The 15,032-nt window shown below is 42.2% G+C and overlaps 1 protein-coding gene across 11 annotated transcripts in view; it reads right to left on the bottom strand.

The window, feature by feature from the left end:
- tmem176 (transmembrane protein 176) overlaps window positions 1-15,032 on the bottom strand; it is a 276,282-nt gene that overhangs the window by 187,687 nt on the left and 73,563 nt on the right. For all 11 annotated transcript variants that reach the window (XR_011086845.1, XR_011086846.1, XM_068650701.1 and 8 more), the window contains one exon: window positions 14,480-14,626. Coding sequence is in view for 9 of the 11 variants with exons in the window: in XM_068650701.1 (XP_068506802.1) it covers window positions 14,480-14,626 (147 nt within the window). In the remaining 2 variants the exon portion in view is untranslated. The remainder of the gene's footprint in view (window positions 1-14,479; window positions 14,627-15,032) is intronic.

Genomic DNA, 15,032 nt, shown 5'->3' with positions numbered 1-15,032 from the left:
GTTGGGAAATTGTGTAAAATGTAAATAAAAACAAAATACAACGATTTGAAAATCCTTCTCAACCCATATTCAATTGAATACAAAGACAACATATTTAATGTTCAAATCTGTTGAAGTAGTTGCATATACAGTAATCCCTCGTTTATCGCGGATAATTGGTTCCAAGACCACCCGCGATAGGTGGAAATCCGCGAAGTAGTGTCACCCTCTCATTCTTAACGTGCATACATTTTTTTGTGTATCAATAAATGTATATTAAACCATATAAGTGCATGTTATCATTAGAACATTAACTAATAGTTTCAAACATGTAAATACTATATAGTATAAGTGACATACAGAAAATAATGTATAAATATAAATATGATACCCGTGTGTGTGTGTGCGTGTGTGTAACATATGTAGCTGTTGCTTAAGTATACATACTGTAAATATGTTTTTAGTACTCTTTTATTATTATAACAACTTTTTTTATAACAAGATACAAGTGTACATACTGTAGATATGGTTTTATAACATTTTTATTAGTGTAATATTTTTTTATAACAAGGTGCAATATTGTAAATATGTTTTTAGAACTCTTATTATAACAACTTTTTTATAATATGGTACAAGTGTACGTACTGCAATTGTGTGGGCACTCCCTGCCTTCTGCTGGCGTGCGGGCAACTTTCGTGCCATAATTCCTTAATTTAGAAATATTTTTTTATTTTTTTTAGGGGGGGGAATCCGCGATGTACTGAAGCCGCGATAAATGAACCGATGTAGTGAGGAATTACTGTAAATTAGCCCATATTTACTCAATATTTGTTTAAGTAGTTGCACATACGTACGTTATCCCACATTTACTTAATATCTGTTGAAGTAGTTGCACAAAGGTTATCCCACATTTACTCAATATTATTATGGTATGTTGTGTTAGTTTGACAAGAAAAGAAACTTAGCAAAAGAAAGTCTAGTTGCATTGTTTCACAGGAAAACAACACTCAGCACGCTTCGAGATATCTCCCTAACCACAGCCGAGGAAGTGTCAGCCAACAGTGGAGAATCCAACCGGCTGACGACGAACAGGACAGAAACTGAAACCTAACTGCCGGAGTCACTGTTGGCTTGCACCACACCACATTCATTAGCTCAACAGCGTTGCTATAGCCACGAACTCCCCTCCCCTACTTTTTTTCTGAATTTGACCAGGTCCATAAATGTTAGCAAATGCGATTTTATGAATAGTGGGTTTGTGTGATCTCTGTATCCTGTTTTGTGTATTGTCCTTAGTTCTCTTTTCTGTATTGTGCATATCGGCTGTAGTTTGGTTTTATAGGTGTTTCCCCAAACTTCAACACAATACGTCAGATATGGCAGAATAATGAATAATAAAGGGTATTTAATGACTTAGAATCTAGAGTGTTTGTTTTATACAGAATTCCCAAACACTTCGCTAGTTTTGGTCGTGTGTAGTCTACATGAGGTTTCCATCAGACTTTATCTAAAATCGCACCAAGAAATTTAACTTCCTGTACCCTTTCTATTTTACTGGTATTAATTAACAATTTTACATTGCATTCTGTTTTGTGTCATCCAAATAACATAATCTTTGTTTTGCTTGGATTTAATGATCATTTATTTTTGTCGAACTATCATTTCAGTTTGTTTATTTCAGCTGTGATTGTCTCCAAAGTCTGCTGCAAATTCAGCAAAAAATATTGGTATTATCTGCAAATCGAACGAATCTCAGAATTTGTGAAACTTTATAGATGTCATTGATGTACAATAAGAATCGTGTTGGACCTAATATTGACCCTAACCCTTACATGACTGTTTTTACTGTCATGCCGATCATTCCAGTCTGTACAGGATTTGTTTTTAAATGTCTTTGCTATTTCCTAAATTTCTTCCTCCTTGAGTGCACATAGAATTTTTTTATTTGGGTTTCTGTTCCTCATATCTTCAAAGTCCCTACCATGCGAGTTCTCAGGAACCCTTATTTTTGCTGCTAAATCTGGTCCCACATTAACAAAGAATTTGTTATAACCATTCACTACATCCTTCATATTATTTATGGTCTTGTCATTTTCAGTGAAGTACTTTAGATAGTTTTGGATCCATTTCTCACAATGCCATTTAGAACATTCCATATGCCTTTAAAATTGTTTTGGCTTTTGTAAGTTATTATAATAATCTTTCTTACACTTACTTAGTTTACATTAATGTTGTAGTTACAAGACAAGTGCATTTCTTTATAAAATCTGATACAATGCTATCACGTATCCACTCCTCGGCGGTGCCGATCGCCACATGCAGTGGAGCTTATCCACGTTTCCTCCTCCGAGCCTCATGTGTCAGTGTTTGTTGTGATGGTTTCCGTTCACGTCTTTGTCCCGCGTCTGTGCATTTGCCCCTCCCCGCCTGTCCTATTTGTAATCAGTTCCTGCCTGTTTGCCTCCCTGTTAGTTCTGCCATGTTCTCCTGCCTGTTTGTTCCCCTCATCCTCTCCTCCACAACCCTTTTCCCTTCAATAAACCCCGGTCCGAGCTGCATTTGGTCACCCTGCTCTATGCCACAAGTTGACAAGTGGTCGATTGTTTATTGCGAGAGATGCGTTCCAGAACCACCCGCAATACACATGGTAAATTAAAAGGTGTTCGTTTCTGACAGTATGATAACTGAAGAAAATGGGTTCCAAAAACTCCCGCCTAGCTACAAAAAGAGAGATGATCACACCCCATTGATTAAAGTACATAAGCATACAAATATAGTCACCAATTGAATCAATAAAAGACACACTTTAAGCATGACTACACAATAAATCAATAAAGAAGAACATTTTTCTGTTTAAAAGAAGACACAACTAGACATTTTTTGATTTGTGATCAACTAAATGGTAAAGAGAAATGTCTTCATAATAACTTCATGATCTTATATGTATTTTTGTGCACTTTGAAATAACAAATGTTTTTGGGATTATTGCCTGAATAGCTTAATGACCTTTTAAACTGTTAAATACATGCCTGATGGTTTTGTGAATCACGGACACTGTCAAGGGCATCTAAGAATGCTGAATGCTTGATTATATCTTATGTTTTGCCTTATGCTTGATGTGACGTATGTTGCCTAACGCCAGCCTTGGATTATTTGAAAATGTTCTGGACAGAGGGAATTGTTTTGCCTAACAATGAAAATATGTGGTAGGAAGCATGATTAACTGAGAATGTGAAGAGAGAAAGTGCATGGAATGTGAAAAGAATAAACAAATCCATGGTATGTGGTGAGTTAAACCTTTGCATGAAAAATAGACAAAGTATAGTTAGGAAACATTAACGAATTGAGTAGTCATGAAATTGCTAAATGCAGCATGATCACAAGTTCACGTCCCGGCTAACAGTTTATGTCGCAGCCAAAAGTTCACGTAGTTCCGTACAAAATGACAAATTGGCAGGATGATGAATGGATGATGTGCGACAGAGAGTGGAGTGGATGTATGCAGAAGGTCGGTAGTGCAAGAATGGAGGTAAAATGTTTACAGGGAGTACACTTGGAGGAAGCATAACATTGACATAGCCCCCCTACACATCAATGGCAAGGGTCCACACCTTCAAGTATCTCGGCGTCCTCATCTCAGTCGACACCTCCAGGTAAGAGAACATCACCTCCATCACCATGAAGGCTCAGCAACGGCTACACTTCCTGAGTGTTCTGAGGAACCACAACCTCAACTCCAACCTGCTGCTGACCTTCTACCGCTCATCCATTGAGAGTTTGCTGACATACTGCATCACAGTATGGTTTGGCAGCTCCACCGGTGCTGACAGGAAGAGACTGCAGAGAGTCGTAAAGGGAACACAGAAGATCGTCGGCTGCCCTCTCCCCTCCCTGACGGACATTTAACCGTCTTTGGGTCTTTGAAAAGCACTATACAAATTTAATGAATTATTATTATTATTTACACCTCCCGCTGTCTCAGCAGAGCCAAAGCAATCTCAGGAGACAGCTCCCATCCTGGCGCTGTCCTGTTTGACCTGTTGCCCTCGGAGAGGCGTTACAGGAATATCAGGACAAGGACAACCAGACTTAAAAACAGGTTCTTTCCAAGTCTCGATACGAACATGCAATAAGCCTGATCTCTTTGGTCTACATCCTTGTAATTGCAATATATTTATGCTTGGTCACCATAACTGTGCATTTGTCACTTTGCAACCTTGTTTACATTGTATATACATACGTACTTTTCCTGATAACAGAGCTTTGTTAACAAGAATTTTCATTGAACTCAACCAACCTGTGTAAGTTGAAAAATAAAATAAAGTTTATGAGTTTTTTGTTGTGAGATGAGCCGGGAGGACCCGAGAAAACCCGACCGCGCGGCCCGGATTCTGACTGACTCCGTTATTGTATTTTCGTTACTTTGAGGATTGTATTAACCCCTAATCATGCCTCCAAAGAAAGCAAGTGGGAGCAGTAAAGCCACCCTGAAACACAAAGACGCTCTTAAAGATATGCGACAGTGTGCGCCCGGCGCACTGCGGTTGCGCGATCGGACCAAATTAAGCTCCCTGCGCACTGAGGTCCATTTAAATTTTGGAAAGTCCATTAGGACTTCAAAAATATGTTCTAAATTTCAGCAACGGCTCTGTCACAATAATGCGACCAGTGCGGTGCAGTTGCGCGGTCAGCGACGCACTACGGTTGCGCGTTCGGCGGTCGCTGCAGTTGCGCGATCGGACGAAATTAAGCTCCCTGCGCACAAAGGTCCACTTAAATTTTGGAATGTACATCAGGACTTTAAAAATATTTTGAAAATTTCAGCAACGGCTGTCACAATAATGCGACCAGCGCGGTGCAGTTGCGCGGTCGGCGACACGCTACGGTTGCGCGTTCGGCGGTGCGCTGCAGTTGCGCAATCGAACAAAAATGCGCAAATGAAAAAATGCTTAAAAAAGGCGTTTTTTTTTAGTCTTGGAACGGATTAAAATTTTTTCCATTATTTGTAATGGGAAAAATAGATTCGGAATTCGACCGATTCCCTTCTTGAACCGCCTTCTGGAACGGATTGTGGTCGAAAACCTACACACCAAATCAATAAAGGAGACATATCTAGACATTTTTTATATGTGGTAATGACAAAGGTTTTTTATAACTTTATGATCTGATATGTATTTCTGTGCACTTTGAAACAACAAATGTTTTTTGGTATATTGCCTGAATAGCTTAATGACCCTTCAGGAACTGTTTAATCCATGCTTGATGTTTTTCTAAATCACGGACACGTCCAAAGGCGTCTAAGAATATTCAGTACTTGATTATATCTTTTGTTTTGATTCATGCTTGATGTGACATGGTATTTTGCCTAATGCTAGACGCCAGCCTTGGATTACTACTGAATGTTCTGGACAGAAGGACATTTTTTGCCTAACAATGAAAAGATATGGTTGGAAGCATGATTAAACTAACACTGTGATAAAGTAAGCAAGTACATGGAGTGTCAAAAGATCAAACAAACAAATGCATGGTAAGTGGTGAGTAAGAATTTTGCATAATCAGGAAACATTAACGAATTGATGATGTCACACCCACAATTTCACATAATTCCGTACAAAATGACAAAAGTGGAAGGATGATGAATGGACGGTGTGCGGCAGTGGGAGAAGTGGATGTTTGTGCAAGAATGCGGCAAAAGATAATCGGGACCAACCTCCCATCTATCTAAGACTTGTACCTGTCCAGGACTAGGAAACGTGCATGTAACATCTCTACAGACCCTTCTCACCCAGATCACAGTCTGTTCGAACTACTCCCCTCCAGACGGCGTTACAGAGCGCTGTACGCCAAAACCAGCAGACACAGACACTTCTTTCCCCAGGCTGTCGCTCTGATGAACTCACACCATTCAGAGGGTCTCAGAGACATCACTGGGCAATAATATCCTGTTCTTGCCATGTAAATGTTGTTAGTCACCTGAATGTTTTCAGTCACTTAAATGTTGTACAGAAGCTGAGATCAACGGGAGTCAAATTCCTTGTTTGGCATGCACAAACCTGGCCAATAAAGCTGACTCTGATTCTGAAATGTTTACAGGAAGGACACTTGGAGATAAAACCAGCAGAGGTGCCAGAGGGAGAGCAGCAGGAGGAAAACAGTGAAGAACCTGGCCAAAAGTGATCGCCAAGGCTGAAAGAATGGAAGGAAAACAACAGCCCTCACACACATCAAATCGCCCATAATCAGAACTCAAACCCACGAAACCAGCTCTGACCGAACCAGCACCCACTCCTGTGGAATCAAACTCTCCTGCGAACTTGCCCCACCCCCCTGGACTCATCACCCTATCAAACTCGGCCCACACCGGCATATGCAACTGAATATAAGCTGACCAAAGAACCTTGGACATTGCTTTTTTGAAATGGGGACTTTCTGCTCTAGAGCGTTGTCACACGAAAGGCCCAGCGGTGTATTGTATTTTTTCTTGAAAACAGAGGTTTCATAACAAGAATTGTGATTGAACTCGACCAACCTATGTAAGTCTAAATTTTGTGTCGATGTCTTAGTCTTTTCCTAAAACTAAAGAAATAAAACGAGCACGCAGTGAGTGAATTGGATAACAGGTGATTAGCTATGGCTTTTGCCGTGAGGCGCTGATAGCACGCTTCCCAAATTGTGGATCAAATCCAATAGTATCTTAAAATGCTTCACTAGTATCTGTTTTCCACAACCTTGTAAAACAAAAAGCTAAAATCCTTGGCACTGATTAACCAGTTTGCAGAGGTGACGCCCAAAATCTGGTCACTATCACCCCCACCCTGCTTTCTCTCAATAAATAGTCCCATGCAAGAGGCTAAAGTTAGACTGCTTTCAAGCACCTCTGCACCACATAGGGTGATGATGGCTTTCTCCGCTTGCAAGCATAAAATGGGCAAACTGTCTCACATGTGGTTCTTGCATGAAAGGTAGAGCAGGGGAATTGAACACAATGGGAAGCGAACAAGACACAAAGTCAGCCCCGCAGGTCTCACACCATACCGCAAACAACACTCACCGGTTGGTGTACAGCCAACAAGTGGACGGCGCCCTGGCATTAAGGATGATCCGCTTGACAGGCAACGTACAGTGCTTTAGCAGCGGGTCGGGCCCTTCAGCGGCCAAATGCACAAGCGTAGACGGTGTGGGTTCGGATACCAAACCCGACCGCCCCGTTGAGACAAAAGGTCCACCCTAACGGGGAGACGCCACGGCTGTGCATGTCCGTGCCGGCCAGAAGGGGGCCACCAGCAGTAGCGCGTGACCAGTCGTCCAGGTACGGCAACACCGTCATGCCTGCAGACTCAAGGGGCGCGAGCGCAGCATTCACAAAACGAGTGAACACCCTTGGAGCGCGGGAGAGCCCGTAAGGGGGCACACGGAATTGCCAATAACGGCCTCTGTAGACGAAGCGGACCAGGTAGGACAACATTCGCCCATGCTCTGTGGTCATAAGTGCAAAGGCCTGCAGGGCCGCGTCACTAAAAGAGAAGGCATCATCTGCATCGCCCTCTCATAGAGAAGCAGGGACTGCGAGCATTAGCCAAGGAGTTGCCAAAACGACCCGCACGTGCACCAGCATTGTAGGACCTCATGAGAAGGTCATCGGTCACCCGACACCTCAGTGTCGGATGACTGAACAGATGGCCTAAGGGTCTCCTCCGGGGACACAATCAAAGAAGCAACAGTAGGTTCCACAGCAGGCATGCGATCGAGGCCGTCGGCGGCAGCACCATGCACAATTCACAGCTGTCAGCCGAAAGCCAGGAGAGTAGCCTGGTATCCCTCCAGCAAGCATGGAGCTCCCTCAAATAGTCCGCAAATGCCAAGACTGGAAAGGCAGAAGCCTGTGACGGATGAAGGCACTGTTGGGCGCCGACAGTGCCAGCAAAGGCACGTCCAAATGTAGAGACGCAAAACAGCCTGCTTCGAGCAATCCCCTTCCTCGCTGCAGGAGGTAGGGACAGAAGACTGGGAGCCAGGCTCTAAAGCCACGCACAGTGGGCTACCGCGACATCACTGATTTGTCTGAGTTGAGAGCCTCTAAACTCCTCAGCCCGTCAGTGGCTGATGAGTCAGGGGTGAGGAGTGGGACGATGTACAATGGAATACCGTACAAAACAAAAATAAACTTTTATTTCTAACATCAATATACATTATTTTTAAACACAATTACAGTAACCCCTCGCTACATGGCGGTTCGTTTATTGCGGATTCACTACATCGTAAATATTTTTTCCAAATTAGAAAAAAAAATTCAAGTTCAAAATAAAACTTTTAATTTGGGGAATTATGGCACAAAAGTTGCCCACACGCCAGCAGAAGGCAGGGAGTGCCCACACAATTGCAGTGAGTACACTTGTACCTTTTTATATAAAAATTGTTATAATAATAAAAGAGTTCTAAAATCATATTTACAGTATGTACACTTGTACCTTGTTATAAAAATGTTACAATAATAAAAGCTGTTCAAAAAACACATTTACAGTATGTGTTAAGAATTCTCCATGTTATGTTATTTAGTCGTGCTTTGATTTGAGGTAGGGTGCTTTATTTTGAAGGCCGTTTTCAGGCGATACCACTTCCTGTTTCAAGTTCGTATACATACGTACATGTTACAGTGGTACAGCAGTCATTGACGATGTAAGTGGGTCTCCTAGCAAGAGAAATGAACGATCACATATGTCTAACCTTTAGGACAATGTAGTATTGCTCCAAATGTTGGTTTACATTCCTTTAGAGCAGTGCGTCTCAAATTGTGGGGCGGTGCGGTACCAAGGGGGGCGCGTGTGACACCAGGGAACATGCTTTTCTTTTGGCTGTACTAGATTAAAGGGTAATTAGACATCCACTGCAGTAGGTGGCAGTATCACTGGAAGAGTGTGCGCAAGGAGTATTTGCTCTACAGTGTAGAGCCCACGGAACATACGCACACACAGCACAGAGCAGGCGATAAAAATTGCAGTGGGACACCATGGAAAAATATTACAGGGTTGAAAAGAACGGCGGGGAGAGACGGAGATAAGAGAATTGAGAGTCACACGAAAGCTAAGACAAGGAAATATGACGAAGCATACGTAGCGCTCCACTTCAGTGTGACTGCGATGGGAAACGAGGAAAGACTGGTGTGTTTACTGTGCCTTACAATGTTGGCAGCGGACAGTATGAAGCCAAATAAATTAAAGCGGCACTTATGAAGTCATTGCACCCCAATCACGCTGATATGATGCTTGAGGTTTTTCAGCGAAAACGGGCTGAATATTGCCAACAATCTCACTTTGTGAATGCTACTTCAGTCAATCAGCGAGCACTGTAAGCATCATATAAAGCAGCGTACCATATCACTCAGTGCAAAAAAACAAAAACAAAAAAAACACCATTGCAGAAGAGCTGATACTACCTGCAGCCGTGGAATGCTGCCTCATTTTGATTAAAAAACAGCACAAATGGTTTTATTGATTTTTGTTTTGTAGTTTAAAATGTTTTATATATTGTGCTCCTGAGTTAATGTTGCTGATTACTTTGAATTGAATATTATTTATTGCTGTTATTTAATTTAATATTTTGTATGTTTATTATTATTTTATTGTAATTTTCTCAGCATAAAATGGCAGTTGGGCAAGAACGTTTATAGTTTGAATAATTATAATTTATGTTTTAATTTCAGGTAAAGTGATGCACTTTGAATCTGTTCTGTTACAGACTAAAAAAACAATGTTATTAATAAAGTTATTCTCTATTGTAAGTTGATCTTTCTTTTTTATTTCTTTTTTGTTTTCTTTAATGTTAATAACATGGGGGGGCGTGAAATGTTTTCTTCTCCCTAGGGGGGGCATCACAGAAAATAATTGAGGAGCACTGCTTTAGAGGTCCGTTTTCGCATGTTAGCACGACCACGTATTAGCATCTTTCTGCTAACTCGCCTGCCCAGTACTTCTTGTTAACATGTTACATGCACACACGTATAATATTTATATTTTCAATATTTATACAATTTTTTCTGTATGTTATTTATACTATTATATATATATATATATATATATATATATATATATATATATATATATATATATATATAAAAAAAAAAAAAAAAAAAACTTTTCCTCACCCCCCGTGGGTGGTCTCTTTTTCCCTTCAAGCTCGGGTCCTCTACCAGAGGCCTGGGAGCTTGAGGGTTCTACGCAGTATCTTTGCTGTTCCTAGTACTGCACTTTTCTGGACTGAGATGTCAGATGTTTTTCCTGGGATCTGTTTCAGCCACTCCTCCAGTTTGGGGGTTACTGCCCCTAGTGCTCCAATGACCACAGGTACCACTGAAGTCTTAACTCTCCAGGTCTTCTCCAGCTCTTCTCTGAGCCCTTGATATTTCTCAAGTTTCTCATGTTCCTTTTTCCTAATGTTACCATCATTTGGGATGGCTATGTCAACCACAACGGCTTTCCTCTGCTCTTTGTCCACCACCACAATGTCCGGTTGGTTCGCCATTACCATTCTGTCTGTCTGGATCTGGAAGTCCCAGAGGATCTTGGCTTGGTCATTCTCTACCACCTTTGGAGGTGTTTCCCACTTGGATCTTGGGACTTCCAGTCCATACTCTGCACAGATGTTCCTGTACACTATTCCAGCTACTTGGTTATGGCGCTCCATGTATGCTTTACCTGCCAGCATCTTACACCCTGCAGTTATGTGCTGGATTGTCTCAGGACCTTCTTTGCACAATCTACACCTGGGGTCTTGTCTGGTGTGGTAGATTTGGGCCTCTATTGCTCTGGTGCTCAAGGCCTGTTCTTGTGCAGCCAGGATCAGTGCCTCTGTGCTGTCCTTCAGACCAGCTCTTTCTAGCCATTGGTAGGATTTCTGGATATCAGCTACTTCAGCTATGTTTCGGTGGTACATCCCATGTAGGGGCTTGTCCTCCCATGATGGTCCCTCCAGCACCTCATCTTCCTTTGATGCCCATTGTCTGAGACATTCACTGAGCACGTCATCCGTTGGGGCCTTATCCCTGATGTACTTATGGATCTTGGATGTTTCATCTTGGATCGTGGCTCTCACGCTCGCTAGTCCTCGGCCTCCTTCTTTACGGCTAGTGTACAGTCTCAGGGTGCTGGACTTGGGATGGAACCCTCCATGCATGGTTAGGAGCTTCCGTGTCTTGATATCTGTGGTCTGTATATCTTCCTTTGGCCACCGTATGATTCCTGCAGGGTACCTGATTACTGGTAGGGCGTAGCTGTTAATGGCTAGGGACTTGTTCTTGCCATTGAGCTGACTTCTTAGGACTTGCCTTACTCGATGGAGGTATTTGGCTGTGGCTGCTTTCCTTGTTTCCTCGTCAAGGTTGCCATTTGCCTGTGGAATTCCAAGGTATTTGTAGCTGTCCTCAATGTCTGCTATTGTTCCTTCTGGGAGTGAGGCCCCCTCTGTGTGGATTACCTTTCCTCTTTTAGTCACCATGCGGCCACATTTCTCAAGTCCGAATGACATTCCGATGTCAGAGCTGTAGATCCTGGTAGTGTGGATCAGGGAGTCAATGTCCCGCTCGTTCTTAGCGTACAGCTTTATGTCATCCATGTAGAGGAGGTGGCTGATGGTGGCCCCATTCCTGAGTTGGTATCCATAGCCCGTCTTGTTGATTATTTGGCTGAGGGGGTTCAGTCCTATACAGAACAGCATTGGGGACAGAGCGTCTCCTTGGTATATACCACATTTGATGGTCACGTGTGCAAGTGGCTTGCCATTGGCTTCAAGTGTGGTTTTCCACTGTTTCATCGAGTTGGCGATGAAGGTTCTCAGAGTCCCATTGATGTTGTACAGCCTCAAGCATTCAGTGATCCAAGTATGTGGCATTGAGTCATATGCTTTCTTGTAATCAATCCAGGCAGTGCTCAGGTTGGTACGTCTAGTTCTGCAGTCTTGGGTGACTGTTCTATCCACCAGGAGTTATATATATATATAATAGCTCAGTGGCCTAGTAGTAGAGTGTCCACCCTGAGACTGGAAGGTTGTGGGTTCAAACCCCAGCCGGGTCATACCAAAGACTATAAAAATGGGACCCATTGCCTCCCTGCTTGGCACTCAGCATTAAGGGTTGGAATTGGGGGGTTAGATCACCAAATGATTCCCGAGCGCGGCACCGCTGCTGCTCACTGCTCCCCTCTCCCCCAGGGGATGGATCAAAATCACATGGGGATGGGTTAAATGCAGAGGACAAATTTCACCACACCCAGAGGTGTGTGTGACGATGATCATTGGGACTTTAACTTTGACTTTAATATATTATTTACATGTTTGAAACAATTATTTAACGTTCTAGTAATAAAATATGCACTTAAAGGGTTTTATATACATTTATTGACACACAAAAAATGTACAGATGAGTGGGTGACCCTACTTCGCGGATTTCACTTATCGCGGGTGGTTTTTGGAACCAATTATCGGCGATAAACGAGGGATTACTGAATGTTCATCACCTCAGTGCTATTGCATGCATCTTTCACACAGCCACTGATGGAAACAAAAAAGTAATTCACTTCAGTCCAACTGGAGGTGAGCAAGAGCTCAGGATTTCACGACACTGTGCGCTGGCACTCCTGGGAAATGTGGTCGTCTTCATGCAAAACAATACCGCTTTTGTCCAAAGGTGTCATTCGCTCACACTCACGCACACGCGCGCACGCACGCACGCACGCACACACGCACGTTTCTAATTCACGTTTCAGGCTCTGCATTCCCTTGAACATTTTATGCATGCCATGTGAATGAGATATCTTATGTTGAGCACTCTGTCCATGTAGCCTTCGTGATCACAACTCTCGCCTATGACTTCCACAACGCATTAACACAAAACAAATTACTACTACAATGAACAGGGTCAGTAAATGGTGCTCTTCCTTCAATTCACATACTTGCCACTCTTTACTAGGAGCCTTTTATTTAACCCTCCTTGGGGACATGCGCAACAACCAAAGCCTCACAACCTAAAGAGGAAGAGAATAATGTAAAATGTAATACAACATATTACAGAAGCTGCTCTTCAATAACTATTATTATTTTACAATGTGCACAAAAAATAGATAATTAAGATGATAGTACTGTACATTCAGTTTAGAAAAAACTTAACAGCTTTTATTAGCCTTCCTGACATCTTGAAAAAATTATAAATGAGAGTGCAACTTAAAGTGAAGGCCATATTGTGGCCTCAACATTTTCATCTGTAAATGTTTAGTGTGTTTTAAAATGGAACCAAAAACTACTGTATACGTCATGCACACTTAAACTACGAAGACGATGAAAGTATCGATTAATACAAAGATAAATACAACGGAACATATTTCATTCTTCTGAGGTATCAAGTTATTTTTTATTCACATAAAAGAATGAGAATCAGATGAATAAAATTAGAAAGCACTGGGATGAAGAAAACTAAAATAACAGTTAACACATCTGTTTTTTATGGATCCTTTATTTATTACTACTTCCAGTGCTCAGTGGGAATGGAATTTCTTTATTCGGTTTGCCTGTGGAGCGAGTCCCTGAGCAGACTAACCCTGAACTGTGCGTGGCCAAGATGTAGGCCTACCGCACACGGATCGTCATATGTCTTTGTCATTTGCCCATGTACGGCTACGGAGCAACTTCCTGGCTGGATAACTGAAAAATAAGCACTGCAAGCAGCCTCCTCCACCAACTACAGGCTTGCTCAACCAACACCACACTGACCAATAGGCGGCTATGACCCGCCGTTGGTGGGTCCCTTGCTGGCAGGCTTCGCACTGGCATTAAAGCAGGCAGTTTGCTCTCTGCCTACTTCTCAATCCGACGTGCCCACTCAACAGAAATGTTGAATATTCCATCCAACCATGGAACCCACCACCTCATCTACATCTCTTTCTCGCCCACTCACGGCAACAAAACTGGATTCCCCAGGAGCCTGTGGTGGGCCTTCCAGCAAGTGCTACATTGCTTGTCTCAAAGATAAAGCCATGGCCTGTGACTGAAACCTGTAACCTTGAAAGTCCCAGTATGTTCGCAAGGACTTAACTTTGGAGTTCTACTTATCTGCTGTCGCTATCATTGTAAAAAGCACTGCTGATGCTTGTTTGGGGTCTGTAATATTCAGCCTGCCCAACTTGAACATGTACGTATTTAATTGTCGTTTTCATCAAAGTGGGATGTGAATTCCCTTGGGCTTGAATGTTGACCGGTTTTCACTATTCTCCATTATAAATCCTTGGGCAACAAAGCCTTGTTTACGTAAAACAGGGGTGGGCAATTCTGGTCCTCGAGGGCCGGTGTCCTGCATGTTTTCTATGTCACTCTGTTGCAACACACCTGATTCAAATGGTCAGATAATTAGCAAGGTCTGCAGAAGCTGGATAACAATCCTGATCATTTGAATCAGCTGCTACCCCTTGCCACACTGTAAAACTGCCTATGTAAAGCATATACAGGAAGTGGTACATACTGTGGTGTAGAAGTTAATGTTACAGCTGCCATCCAAGTTCTTGACACATGATGCCCCTGGGTGTTTGTCCATATCCACAGAATACGTGATCACAGCAATAACTGACACCACTGTGGAAACAAAATTCACCACCAAAGATGCCTGAAACTGAAAGACAAGAAAATATGAGTGTTGATTTAATTAATAGAAATTCCAATTCCCACAGGAATGGGGAAAAGGGAAAACAGTGTTTGACACATCATATCTTATCATAACAAGCTTCTAATGCATGGAAAAGTAGAACCTCAGTGATGTGAGATGTTATAAATGTTTTATGACTGGCTGTTACTATGATGTGCTGGCGATGCACTGACATTGGTATATTATTGTTTGGAGTAAGCAGTGCCCAATTATAGTGATAATGGTAATTTACCTCCCCTGTTGTGTTTCATCTCTTAACAACATTCATGGGTCAATGTAATATACTCTAACATTCAGACATCAAAAATATATTATATAATAAAGTTTTTTAAGAGAAAGAAAGAAAGAAAGAAAGAAAGAAAGAAAGAAAGAA

Source organism: Syngnathus scovelli, chromosome 5 (genome assembly GCF_024217435.2).
Source record: "Syngnathus scovelli strain Florida chromosome 5, RoL_Ssco_1.2, whole genome shotgun sequence".
In the NCBI taxonomy this organism is placed as follows: domain Eukaryota; kingdom Metazoa; phylum Chordata; class Actinopteri; order Syngnathiformes; family Syngnathidae; genus Syngnathus; species Syngnathus scovelli.
This window is presented reverse-complemented; position numbering and strand designations above follow the sequence as displayed.